The 13,435-nt window shown below is 45.5% G+C and overlaps 1 protein-coding gene across 17 annotated transcripts in view; it reads left to right on the plus strand.

Moving 5' to 3' along the window:
* Positions 1 to 12,248, plus strand: part of LOC118287871 (calcium/calmodulin-dependent protein kinase type II subunit gamma) — a 31,376-nt gene extending 19,128 nt beyond the window's left edge. For 2 of the 17 annotated variants that reach the window (XM_035613472.2, XM_035613474.2), the window contains 10 exons: positions 1,563 to 1,603; positions 2,389 to 2,472; positions 4,023 to 4,067; positions 4,210 to 4,264; positions 4,472 to 4,552; positions 6,807 to 6,947; positions 8,004 to 8,079; positions 8,180 to 8,274; positions 9,036 to 9,272; positions 9,417 to 12,248. In XM_035613472.2, the coding sequence (XP_035469365.1) occupies positions 1,563 to 1,603; positions 2,389 to 2,472; positions 4,023 to 4,067; positions 4,210 to 4,264; positions 4,472 to 4,552; positions 6,807 to 6,947; positions 8,004 to 8,079; positions 8,180 to 8,274; positions 9,036 to 9,268 (851 nt within the window). In that variant the 3' untranslated portion in view covers positions 9,269 to 9,272; positions 9,417 to 12,248. The remainder of the gene's footprint in view (positions 1 to 1,562; positions 1,604 to 2,388; positions 2,473 to 4,022; positions 4,068 to 4,209; positions 4,265 to 4,471; positions 4,553 to 6,806; positions 6,948 to 8,003; positions 8,080 to 8,179; positions 8,275 to 9,035; positions 9,273 to 9,416) is intronic. The other 15 variants (XM_035613478.2, XM_035613482.2, XM_035613475.2 and 12 more) reach the window with 11 other exon arrangements.
* The last annotated feature ends 1,187 nt before the right edge of the window (positions 12,249 to 13,435 follow it).

Here is a 13,435-nt window from a genome sequence, read left to right on the forward strand (position 1 = left end):
TCCAAATGCGGGCTTCCTCAGTGAAACTGGACCAAGTTGCCCGTTTGTAAGTTTCTATGATTATCATGTTTGACATCATCACTCCAAACTGGACTCCTCGGCTCTCCCTCTTTATTGTCCAGCCTTTCTTTTTTGTTGTTGGTATGTTTTAATTTTTTTTTTGGTCCTCTGATGATGTTGCTCATCACTGCAAAATCCTGGCACTGTATTTTTATTTTACTACAACTGCTTCCCTGCACTTGTCTGTAGAGTATGGCTGAGGCAAGGCTTGGCATTTTATGTTTTTTAATGACATTATAGCAAAATGTGACAGACGTGTACAGTTTTGAAGCGTTTCTGTATGTTTCCAGAGAGGTGTTTGCCTTGCTGTCTCTCGCATGTGGGCGTCCTGTGTGGTTAAATCCTATATATTAAAAAAAAAAAATGTTCCAGGGAGATGCACCTTCAGTTGCTCTCTAATATGTCCTTCCCCGAGCGTCGTCATCGAGCTGTCACATCGCCTGACCGTCGCAGCCCTCCCTGCCGTGGGTCATCTTGACTTTATCCGTCCTGTCATGTGACGCCGGCGATCATTGTCTCGACCGGAGGAGGGAGGGGTCGTATCTGGAGAGCACATGAACGTGGTGGTCCCAACGCTGTCGCAATTAGCAGCCTGATGGCTGTTTTGGGGATAAGATTCAGCCAAATGAAGTGCAGATGATTGTGCTCTGCACAATCGACTCTCTTTGGTTTTGGAATGAAAATATATATTTTATTTGATGTTTTTTCCCCCCCCCCCGCTGGATGCTGCATGGCCAGGCCAAGATAGACGCTGCATCTCGACACAACGACCGAGATTAAGGAGCATGAGTTGTCTCTTGATTTTGTTTGCTGCTGTCAATGCTTTTCTCCACTCTCCTCTGTAATACAGAGCCGCCTCTTTCAGCCCTCCCCTCTCCCCCTCCCTCTTTCCCTCTCCCAATGTCTTATTGGAAGGTAAGAAACACAAGATAAGATTATTTTTTGGGGGGAAAACATGCGTGTCGGTAGGAAATGAGAGAAAAGGATGCAACAGACAGTTGAAAGCTTTAGACCGAGAGGAGAAAGTGACTGTGGCCCTTAAAGGAAATCAATGATTTACATTAACCCGGCTCATCACTGTCAGTCCCGGCGGCAGTTTGAGTCTGACCATCACTCTTTTTTTTTTTACATCTGCTGGGGTCTTCCAGACAGGAAATGGATTGAGGAAGTTAACTTTGCTCTCAGGTTTCTCTTTTTGTCCCCAGATGGCAATGAATTGATTATGATGTGAATGGGTTTTGCAGAGTGTAGCCGCCTGTGCAGGAAAAATAGAAATCCATTTAATGCATGTTATTCTCTAGCAGCATCTACGCTTAATTTGCCACAGAGGTTCAGGTGTCGGGGGTTTCATAGATGTGACAAATTGGCAATCCAGATTTTTTTTTTTTTTTTTTGCCCATCTTCTGGGTTTCTATAAAGAATCGATTCAAATGGCACGGATACTGTGATCATTGTCTACCCGTTTTCTCTCCCTCTCTATCCTTTTTTTATTTTCTTTACAGCATGCAAAAGTTTACTGAACAAGAAGTCAGATTCTGCTAAGGTAAGGTTGTCTCGTTACCTCTCCGCCCTTGTTTGTTCTGCCACATTACGTCCTCCGTCTCCTTTGTTAGCTGACCCCCTTTTCCCCACCGCCTGTTCTTTTTCTTTGCCTCTCACTGACTCACTCAACTCTCCCAATCTCTTCAGTTTGTAAATTGTAATAGTACATTATGTCCAATGTCATTCCTGTACATTAATGACATTTGTTTGGTTAATTTATTTAGAAAAACCTTGTTGGTTTTTTTTGGGGCTCAAATTTCCTGTTCATTTCTCTACCTCTGGGCTCCTCGGCCTTCTGTGGGCTGTTTTAAGATCTTAAAATTGTTGTAGTCCCATCCACAACATAAAAAAAATTGCATTTATATTATGGTGTAATTTTCAGCCAATTCTTTTTCTATATTTTTTTATTATTTCACATTTATTGGATCTCAGTCAGAGGTTTGCTCATCTCTTTTTGCTGAGCAGTCTCCCATCATTCTCTGCTACTATTAAGCATCTCTTTCCCCCTCCTGCCTCCCTCTCTTTCCCCTCTGCCCCAGGGGTCTCTCTGTGCAGTTAAGTGGCGGAGGCATAGAGGGTTAGTGAGGCAGTAAAAAGGATGATCTAGAGGCCATTCTGTGGCACTCACCCTCTCATTTACCCTGTTAGTTTTCAACAGCCTGGGAGCCTCGACCAACATTAGCTCCAGTCCCTAAAAGGCGTATAATTCCAATATTTTGTGTATGTGTGAGGGCGTGTGTGTGTGACGCATGTGTTCACTTTGAGTGTCTTGCGTTCTCGTCCCAGCCTTCTACCAACAACAGTAAGAACAGTATAGTGAGCGCCATCAATGCCCTGAAAGACACCAACATGGCAACCAACGCCCAGATGGTACAGTAGGCCGCCGCAGTGTCGGTTCCCGCCGTTTCACCTCACCCCCGCCCCCACCCACCCAGTAGTTTCATAGTAGCCCCGTTGTGCCTCATCCACCATTGTCATAGTCGCTGCTTGTCATCCTTCATCTACCATCCAGGAAGTGTTGCACTATGGCGTCCCGGCAGTACCCGTCCTCTGCCAGTTTTACCCCCCCCCCCCCCCCCCCCCCCCCCCCCCCCCAAGGTGCACATGTGTTTCCTGAATTGTAAATCAAGCAGATGAGACACAAACTATTATAAATGCTTGTTATTCATTTTCGTCTCAGGCTGCACATGTGCACCTTTCGAAGCATGACCATACGTCATACAGGATTATGCACCTCTTGTGTCACAGCACAGGGAACTGTAGCTACAGCTGCTGATGAAGAATGAAGTAGAATTTAGTCTCATCATGCGATGGCCTCTGTTGTATATTCTCTCCCTTCCCCTCCCATCACTAACCAGCTTTTCTTTAAATTTCCCACTAAACTCAACTCGGCTTGGCAACCATCCATCCTAACATCTTACTTTATCATTCCATCTTCTGTAGGTCTCCCAACCATGTAACTCACCCTAACCCGTTTAATAACCCCATCGACATCCGTACCACACTGCCAAAGCTTTAATCACTGTCCTCACATCCAGAAACCAGCATGTAGCGGTTTTAAGATGCCTCACTAGCATGTATCTCTTATGACATCTTGCAGTGATGTGGTTGGGTGATACAGTTCTGGTTTTGGTTGTGCCTCTCGGCGGGTGGTGCCGGACCCCAAAGTAGGGCGTATGGCAGGGTGAGGAGGAGCGATGTGGGCTGTTGCTTGGATGAAACGAGACGTATAAAGACGACACATCTTTCACCATTTTTCTGACATTTAGCAAACAAAAATGTATCTAAAATGGTCAATCGATGATTAAAATAACTGTTAGGTCGAGCCCTAGATAAAACTTTTCATTGTCTAAAATGAAAACAGCTGTAAATTAATTGTATTAATGTAGTTGATAGAATTATGTCAAACTATTGTAGAGTTATGATCCTGTCATCACAATATGATGCAGTGAAAGGTGATCGACGGAAAATTGATCAACACCAATCTTGGAAACTGATTAAATATTGTCAGCATCTTCAATGTAAGTTTATTATTATATAATATTTGATTGTAAAGTAGAAATAGGCTGATTAGGAAAAATAAGCAATTTTAAAATGCCAACTTGAGCGTTAGAAAATTCAGATTTTCTATTTTTCTCCATTTTCTGACCAAATAATAAATACAATAACTATGGCCAATTAATTAACAATGAGAATAATCATTAGTTGCAGCCCTAAATGATGATGCGGATTAATATCCCAGCCCTGACCTCGAAGGTGCTTTGTGTTTTTTAATGGCTTCATCTACTGCTAGTAAAATAATATTGTTAGGTTGTGACGCCATAGCTGAGGTAAAGTAAAGGGCCCGGGTTGAAGCCAGTGGAGAGGCACTCGTTCTGGGTTGCGATGTGTCGGACTGACTGTTCTGTTCTGCATCGCAGGAGTCGCAGAGCACTGTGGTGCACAACCCTCCCGATGGAGTTAAGGTGAGATATGTGCTTTTTTGTGTGGTGGAGAGGCAGCGCTTCGCACAGCTGTTTGATTCCCAGGCTCCGTTTGACAAAAGACCCTGTTGGTTGTTTTTTTTAAATGTCGCTTTTGTTTGCGTTTCCCTCTCTGCGCTACCAGGGATCAACAGAGAGCAATGCCACCAACGACGAGGAGGAAATGAAAGGTAGGAGAGGTACTCAAGTGTTTTATTTCCCTTTCCCTGTTCTTATCCGCTCTCTTCTTTCTCTTCTGTCTCCCATCTAGTGAAGTGTGTGTTTTTGACTGTAGTGGCTGGTAGGTGTGCGGAGATGCAACGCGCGTCTCTCACAGTCTTGACCGTGCGCCTGTGGTATGTGTGTATTTATCGTGTGTCTGGCTGCGTTTTGTGTGTGTGTTCTAGCGGACAGTTCGGTGCTGAGTCAGAGCAGCGCCACAGAGGAGATGCCCCCACTTCTGCCCTCACCTCAAAGCTCACCTGCCAGTAAGTTTATCCATGGCAACCAGAAGATTTTTACGGTTGCCCCTGGCAAGGACCCTAACACCACCACCACCCCCACCCCCCCCCCCTTGGCTTTGTGTACTGGCAATAACGTCTCACATCCTTGAGCTCCCTCACTCTGATCCTCCAAGCTTTTTTTTTGAGGGTTCCCACGGGTTTTTTGAATATTTTCAAATTTAAATTTATTTAATTGAGAGTAGTACAGTTAATTCTCAAGGAACAGAATTTGCCCAGAATTCGATATTCGTTGATATTGGTGTGGCTTTATTAAAGGGATAATTCTGGTTTATTAAAACTTTTTGGATATCATTCCGTTGGTGATCATAACATTTTATTCACCGAGTTAATTGATGAGCTCTGGGAAAACAGGAATCAGTAAAAACAAGTCAAGAAACACGAGCTGTCAGACAAATTGTAACAAGCTCCCAAGCCCCTGGTGTTGTGGCCGTCTTCATTATTTTCTTTTTGATGGTTTGATTGTTCAAGACTAAAACATTTATTTGAAAACCTCCTCGTATTTGAACCCATTTTAAGATACAAATCACTTCTATTTGTTGAGGTGTCGTGATTTCAAGATTCCTATTTAGGAAAGATTATGACCAGTTGATATAATCTAATATTATATATCCTTATCAAACTGCTCTGCCACCATGTTCCCAGATACAACGTTATCATACCTAATGTTCTTATTAGTTTTGATAAACCGGAATATTCCCTTACCAGAGCTGCATTACCAGACTGCGTTTTACAACCTGTCTTCTCCACCAATAGGGTTCAGTTATCTCCTGTATGTCCACTACACTGTACACTCTGTGCTCCCTCATGCAGCACCAGACTCCACCTTAGAACTGCCTCACTTGTCTGTGCTCGGAATAAAACTTAAAAAAAAAAAAAAAAAGAAGAGACAGAAGGGACTAATCTTCCAGGTCACAGAGTCAGTCTGTCCTGATTATGGAAAGTCATACGAAACTTATGACATAGTTGATCAGGGCCACTTGTGGGAACCCTGAAATTGTGTGTGTGTGTGTGTGTGTGTGTGTGTGTGTGTGTGTGTGTGTGTGTGTGTGTGTGTGTGTGTGTGTGTGTGTGTGTGTGTGTGTGTGTGTGTGTGTGTGTGTGTGTGTGTGTGTGTGTGTGTGTGTGTGTGTGTGTGTGTGTGTGTGTGTGTGTGTGTGTGTGTGTGTGTGTGTGTGTTCACAGCATCTATCCCCTCTTCCTCTCAATGAGACATCTCCAGCTGGACGAAGCCTTGTGCACCTTGCAGCCGTGTGTCCCTAAACCGGCCTCCCAGTCCGACGTAGCCCTGGAACCATGCTCACCACAGAGCCCCATGTTCCTAACGTGTTCTCCTCCACTCCCAATGCTCTATTCTCCGTCACGTCCTTTAATCCTCTCTCTGTTTTCTTCTGCGTTTCTCTCTTAATCACCGTCATTCACCGTCTCCTCACAAATCTTCCTCCCTCTACACTCTAATCTTTCCTCCCGTCGCTTGACCTCTTGTCCTCGTGCATCTGCTCTGGTCAGACACACCTGCACCAAAGGACAGTCTGATCTCTCTTCCTCCCCTCCTCTGTCCTCCCTTTCCTCCACTCTCCCGCCTTCCTTCCTGAACATGCTTACGTTCCCTCACAGGCATAACATGAGCAAATAACGAGCAGGGGCTTCGATCCTTTTCGTTGCCGGGTGCCGCGGTTCATCAGACGGGGGCTCTGTTAATGTATTTGCGCATTAAGAGTTGAGTAGACGTGAGCAGAGCAGGCAGTTAAATGACTTCCACATCACACAGCATCAAGATCAGAGCTACACTGATCTCGCTTCCAGCTTCCATCCTGTCCTCTTGTTACCCATCTGCATGTCTGTCACAAACCCACGCCAGCTCTGAGCGTTGTTGTCTATTTTTCTCTCATTTTACGGATTACTAACCACACGTCAGCCTCAGTCTCTAGTTCAGCTTTTGTTCAACCCGCATGGACTGTGTGTGTGTGTGTGTGTGTGTGTGTGTGTGTGTGTGTGTGTGTGTGTGTGTGTGTGTGTGTGTGTGTGTGTGTGTGTGTGTGTGTGTGTGTGTGTGTGTGTGTGTGTGTGTGTGTGTGTGTGTGTGTGTGTGTGTGTGTGTGTGTGTGTGTGTGTGTGTGTGTGTGTGTGTACATTGGCGTGTCCTTGTTCTTGTCATCCCGCCCTCACTCCATCCATCCATATTGTTTTGTGTTTGTTGACCATCCGTTGTGTGTTTCAGTTCCACCGCATGACGTAAAGCGCATGGCATGGAACAGCACAGGCAACAGCTCCTGCCCCGAGTCTGAGCTCTCACAGTCCTCCCTGCCTGCCGCTCCACTAGGGAGCAACACTGTCGCTGCTAAATGCAACACTAAGCAGAGTAAGAGCACATCTGGACTAACTGACCCTCCGCTTTTCCCCCCCGCACTCTACTCGCTTTCGCACGTCAAAACATCTCTTGAAATTTCCTCTGTAACGAAAAGAGCAGGCCGTTAACGACAGCCGCCGCCACGTGTCAGGGTGATGAATATAATTGAGACTCGGCGGGAAAGAAATCTTATTTTCAGCTCATGTTCTCCGGTCAAGTAAAGCACATCTCTTCACGTGTATCACACCGTTCAGACATGGACGCGGGGAAAATGTCTGGAAACTGTTTGCGGACATTTTCAGTTTGCCTTTCACGCAGCAGGAAATTGCCCGAGTCAGGCGCGTTCACGCCAATAGGAAAATGTCCGGAACGTTCTGTGGCGTCTGGGTAGAGCGTGCAGGAGGCAGGACATGACGATAAATCAGCAGCGGCAAGCAGCGTATTATGTTTACGGTCATCAACACGCCCACTCACTCGCTAAAAATCCTCCGGAGATTTTCCTGCCGTGTTCCCACATGGAATCACTCTGACCTTCTCCGCAAATTCTAGGAGGTGGACCGGCAGGAAAAGTTCCGGAGCAACATTTGCATCACACAAGCATCCTAGACATTTCAGGAAAATGTCCGGACACCAGCGCATGTCCGAAAGCAGTTTTGATTCACACTGACAGCATGAGATTAACGAGCTGTGGTTTCACCTCAGTGGTTCCTTTAAAACTAAGCAAAAACAGAGCCGAGGGTTGTTGAATCTTTTTGTTTTCGTGTCGGAGGCGGTGCGTGTTCACACGGCCGAGTGTAGTGTTCAGTCTGTGTGTTGCTCAGAAGGTGAGAGGCACAGCGACAGACGAGGTCAAGTCGCAGTGAGGGAGCTGTTTTGGTGCCGACTGACGAGGTTAAAGACGAGTGTCGAGCCGTAGCCACAGAGGAGGAAGCGCCTGAGGGAAGGCAGGAGCTGCAGTGATGAGAGAAAATGTCATCGAGCAAAAACCACCACATAGTTAATTGTTCTCTCGCCTCCTAAATGGCTCCTCATCGCTCACCATCCATCTCTTTCTTGTTCTCTCTGTAGCCCGCAAACAGGAGATCATCAAGATAACAGAGCAGCTGATTGAAGCGATCAACAATGGAGATTTCGAGGCCTACACGTGAGTGCGGCTGCCTCAGGACTCCCTGGTCTTTTGTGTCCCCGTCTCCCCATCCCTTCATTTACTCACTCGCCCTTTCTTATCTTCTTTTCTTTCTCAGGAGGATCTGTGACCCTGGACTCACCTCCTTTGAACCCGAAGCCCTGGGGAACCTGGTGGAGGGCATGGACTTTCACAAGTTCTACTTTGATAACTGTGAGTTTCACAGTTCAGCCGTATGAAGTCCAAACCATTTCATGTTAATGTGTGAGGAATACCTGCTGGGTGACGTGGGAAGAAGAGATCAGACAGTGACGTCACCTTTTTGGGAAAATGTCAATAAACTTTTATTTTTGGCTGACGACAGTCTCATAATTATCCCAATGAGGTGAATTATATAGTCATGGTTTTGTGCTAGCAACGGCTGCTGCTAATATTATTTTCATTGTTGGTTAATCTTAGTTGAGCATTGTTTTGGCTCTGAATTGTCAGAAACCTTCTGGTTTTCTAACAATTAAACCCCAAAATATTCAGTCTACTATCGCACTTTTGAAAAACTGTAATAAGCAGTATTATGGCATTTTATTTCAACTGATTAATCGATTTGTTTCAGATCAGTTTTTAACTTATTTCTATAACTGTTTTTCTGCAAAGCAGCAAATGTCTGTTTAAAATTTTCGTTTTTCTGCTTTCAAATGATGTGCCGCAGTTTCCCCTCGTGAGTTTTTCCTCGCCCATCTTCCAATCCATTGTCTGAAGTTTTCACAAAAAGAGAATATAGCTGTGACTTAATCAGTTGAAACTGGTCTTTTTTTGAATTCTGACAATAATACATTTGATTTTAAAGACTTTTAAAGGAACTCAAGGACATGAAGACATTTAAAAAAAAAAACGCAGTTCCTTGTCTCTGTGCGGTAAAATATTAAATGTGGACTGAATTCATTGTTGCCGTCCATTTCTCATTTGTTTTTGTCAAGTGCTGAGCAAGAACAGCAAGCCCGTGCACACTACCCTGCTCAACCCGCACGTGCACCTGATCGGCGAGGACGCGGCGTGCATCGCCTACATCCGGCTCACGCAGTTCGTTGACACCACGGGCCACCCTCGCTCCAGCCAATCGGAGGAGACCAGGGTGTGGCATCGTCGCGATGGCAAGTGGCTCAACGTTCACTTCCACTGCTCAGGAGCACCTGCTGCACCACTTCAGTGATCAGGTATTCACACACACACACACACACGCAAAACCCTTACGCCATCAGATTAATTTTGAACAGGCTGAATTGTCTTGTCGTCCCACCCCCCCCCCCCCCAAAAAAACCTAACTTAATCCTCTTCTTGCCCCCTCCCCTCCCCCTCAGTGGTCCTGAGCCTCCAGTCTACTGGAGTGTGTGTTTTGGGGGGCAGTTTTTTTCAGCGAGCGTGTTTATGAGGCACCTCCTCTGCGTGGATTGGCTAGTGCCAGGAGCCCGGCCGGGCGAGATCGCATCCCTCTCCACGATACCAACCAATCCTGTCCCTCCTTTGACCTGCTGGGGGCCGGCTGAACACAAGACCACCGCCCCCCCATGGGATGATGCATGCATCTGGCGCCTGAATGGAGGGCGCGTCTTTGCCCTCTATCCCTCCCCTGGCAGCCATCTTTTTTCTGCCCGTGCGAGATGAGACGTCCTGGGGGAGGAGAGGATTTACAGTTGAACTTGTGACAGTTTATGAGTATGAGTTATGAATATACTGTGTAAATTATGACTAGATGTACCAGAAACCACCAAAACCCAACCAAGCATTTATATTCACTATCTAATAAAGGGAGGAGCAGAGAGGAGGGTGAAGTTAGCAGCTGAGATTTTGGACACATTTTTTGGCATTCTAGGGATTACATGTACCTACCGGGCGGAAGGTGTTGTGCTCGTTACCCGGGGCGTTGGTGTAAACATGTAGGGAGGTTTTCCCCCAACTGAATTATAGAGGGAAGAAAAAAAATCAAGTGGGGCTCAGTCAGAGAACTTGACGACGAGAGAAACTTGATATCAAAAACATGAAGCACCAAAGTGTAGAACTTTAGGCTTTTTATGTGTTTTCGTTTGTGTGCTTGTTTTTCCGACGAGAACGGGAAAAAGATCTTGTTGTCGTGGGATGGGGGGGCGTCTGATTTGAGGTTTACGTGTTTTGTTGTGTTTTTAGCGTCCTGTTCTCTTTTCGTTCCTGTGAATAACCAGAGCCTTTTTTTTTCCTCTTTTGTTTTCTTTGTTTTCTTTTGGTCTGAACGATCCTACATTCGAGGCTCCTTTCTTTTTTTTTTTCTTTTTTTTTAAAGCAGCCGTTTTTAAAAAAAGAGGGATTTTACTGTGCAAGTTTAAAGCTCACCTGCACGTTTCGTTGCGTCTGTATGCATCGGAGGGAGAGCGCGGGGCCAGTGACGGCGTCTGCGTTTTGCATATTCGCCTGCCGCCTCTCCCTCATCCACCCCCCCGTCCTGCTCGCTCTCCCTCTTCCTCTCTCTTAAACCATTCCCTCTATTAACTTTCCCTCCCGCTCCTTTTTCTCTGCTTTCCGCAAGGGCCTGGTTTGTTTATATCCACTGTGTAAATACAGTGTATGTATAGATATATGTAGAAAAGTGTAATATATGTACATGTATCTAAGAGACACTCATCCTGTGTATCTGGGTATAGGAATCACCCCATCACCCCCGATCTTCTTTAGGAGAAACGTTTTTTCCTTAACAGGTTTTTGACTTCTCCTCCTTAAAATACTTCCTTGAGGAAAAAAATTGGTAGCTTTTGATTATTCACTCAGTAAACACGTTTTAGGCTTCCATCCCTCGTCCCGTGGCCCTAAGACTGTTTCTGGAGATGGGGAATAAAAGAAATAACCGGATAGAATTAGTTTGACTCTTGCCCAGCATGTTTTTAAAAATATAAAAACCGTCCTCATAGTTTTCCTTGGACTCCTGATCCCACAATGCTGTGATCCGTCTCTTCATATCATGCACACACATACACACACACGCACACGCCTGGTGGTGTGTCTAGGCTTTGTAACATATCTGCACCACTACTGTGTGACCAGGGCGCCACCCTTGCTGTGCTGCTTCAATGTCTCCATCCACCAGCGACCGTTGTATCTTAAGCTCCGCCCTCCCCCTCATCACTCCTCCCCCTGATACCCCCCCTCCTCCCCCTTGAGATGTTTAGTTGTAACCTCTCTGTTGTTTCTCTGTTCCCCTGTAACTGGTTTGATTTTTTTCTTTTTAAAGTTTTGTTTTATTACTATTATTATTATTATTATTGTCATTATTTTTTGGGGTTGTTGTCGTTGCTGTTGTTGTCGTCGTCGCTGTTGACTTGTTGACTTGTTGACTTGTCGTTTGGTAATTTTTGCCGATCTGCCAAGCTGGAGTTCTGCACTCTCTCCCCTCGCACACGGGAATTTAAAAAGAGAAAAAGATTTTTTTGATATTTGTTTTTAAAAGGGGAAAAAGAGGGAGAAAGTATAAAAGACAAGACAACACAAAAATTAGCTAGATTGAAACGATCATCGATTGATCGGGCCTAAATTATTTATTAACGTTAATCCAGCCTTGGTGGTTTTAAATCGTGCCTGCTCAGTTGAGAGGAGTTTTGGAAGCCCGAGCGAGCGAGCGAGGGTGGGTTGGTGTGGGTGTGCAGGTTTCTTCGACCTCCACTGTCGAGCCAGAGCGGGAGACCTAGTTATATGCATGTTTCAGTTACGCATTTCTACCATGTACCTACCTGAATAAGGATGGAGCCTAGTGTTAATATATGATATTTGCATCTTTTGAAACAAGAATCTCCTCCATCCAGAATGTTGAATAGGTGACATGAAAAACAGGAAAAAAATGCAAAAAGAAAAAAATAAAGAAGAAAAAAGAAGAAAAAAAAACAAGCGGATTCAGGAGCCGTAGCTTGGTATGAGGCCCTCGATGTTAGCGTCCCCCCCCCCCCGTCCCCCCTGCGTTGTAATGATATACTATTGGGCTGCGCTTTCTCCCCCAGCCTTCACGTGGATGCTGGAGTTTTTTTGCATGATCATGATGTACAATGAAATACAACCATGAATTGACGACTATCAAAGTGTTTGTCTGAGTGTTAGTTGGTCTTCATCATAGCTTTGTTATTCTTCGAACTTGGATCTTGAAAGTATTTAATAAAAATACTATTTCAGCACTGCCACGTCTCTTTCGACTGGTTTATTTTTATTTATTTTTTTCGTCTCTGCACTTTTGTAATTCTGTCAGGGTTTTTTTTTTTTCCGTGTCATGCGGAATATTTTGTGTCCCATCTCCGACAAATCTCTTTATTGGCGAGGCGTCGAAATCTGTGCAAGTGCTCTCCATCCTCGTCCCCCAGACCAAACAAACCTGCCAGAGGAGTCTGACGTTTTTACCCGTGGTCTTTCACACTTGTCTGGTGCCTCGTACCTTCTGTCAGGAGAACGTGCACTGCGACGGGGCCTTTTCCTTCTGATCACTGCATATTTTTCTTGCGAGCGTTCCATCAGCAGTCTCACCCTGACATCGCCCAAATTTGGAGCTGATAGAAACTATGCAGGACACATTACAGGTTATGTAACGCCGCAGCATTGATTAGTCAGGCTGAATCTCCTGCTCGTGTATATATAATCTCTTAGTCTAATTTTAGGGAAAGGAAACTTATTTTGTGTCGGATGACATTCGGCATGGAAAACACAAAGTCGCTGTGAGGAGAGAAAAAAAAAATGGAAGAAGTTAAAATCCAGATTGTTCCGGCTTGGCCGGCTGCTCTGGCCGGCGCCACCCTGCACCACAGCTGTCATAATTTGCCCTCCACACTCATCTGGCCTCACGTAACCAATGTCGGATTAAGCCCCGGACGACGCTGCACAGCCTCCTGGCCTGTAGCACGTGCGCAGTGAGAAAACCGTCACTGCTGTCCACTCAACAGCTCGAGCTTTGCTCTGTCGCTGTCTACGAATGCTCTTTATTTCAGCCGAGTGGGGGGAAAAAAAAATTGTGCTGTTATGTATGATGGCTGCAGGTTGTGTGTGTGTGTGTGTGTGTGTGTGTGTGTGTGTGTGTGTGTGTGTGTGTGTGTGTGTGTGTGTGTGTGTGTGTGTGTGTGTGTGTGTGTGTGTGTGTGTGTGTGTGTGTGTGTGTGTGTGTGTGTGTGTGTGTGTGTGTGTGTGTGTGTGTGTGTGTGAGTGAGATGTAGGACAGCTCCCCCCTGGTTCCTCTGCTTTCTGTGTGATTAATGAGCGGAGCTCCGACCCTCTCATTTACTCCCTCACAGACACACACACACACAAAAAAAGGAAGGTAGAAACTCTTGAGGGGAATGTGTCTGACCTCCCGACTCTTCAGTGTCAATAAAATGAGGAA

This window comes from Scophthalmus maximus, chromosome 16 (assembly GCF_022379125.1).
Source record: "Scophthalmus maximus strain ysfricsl-2021 chromosome 16, ASM2237912v1, whole genome shotgun sequence".
Taxonomy (NCBI): Eukaryota; Metazoa; Chordata; class Actinopteri; order Pleuronectiformes; family Scophthalmidae; genus Scophthalmus; species Scophthalmus maximus.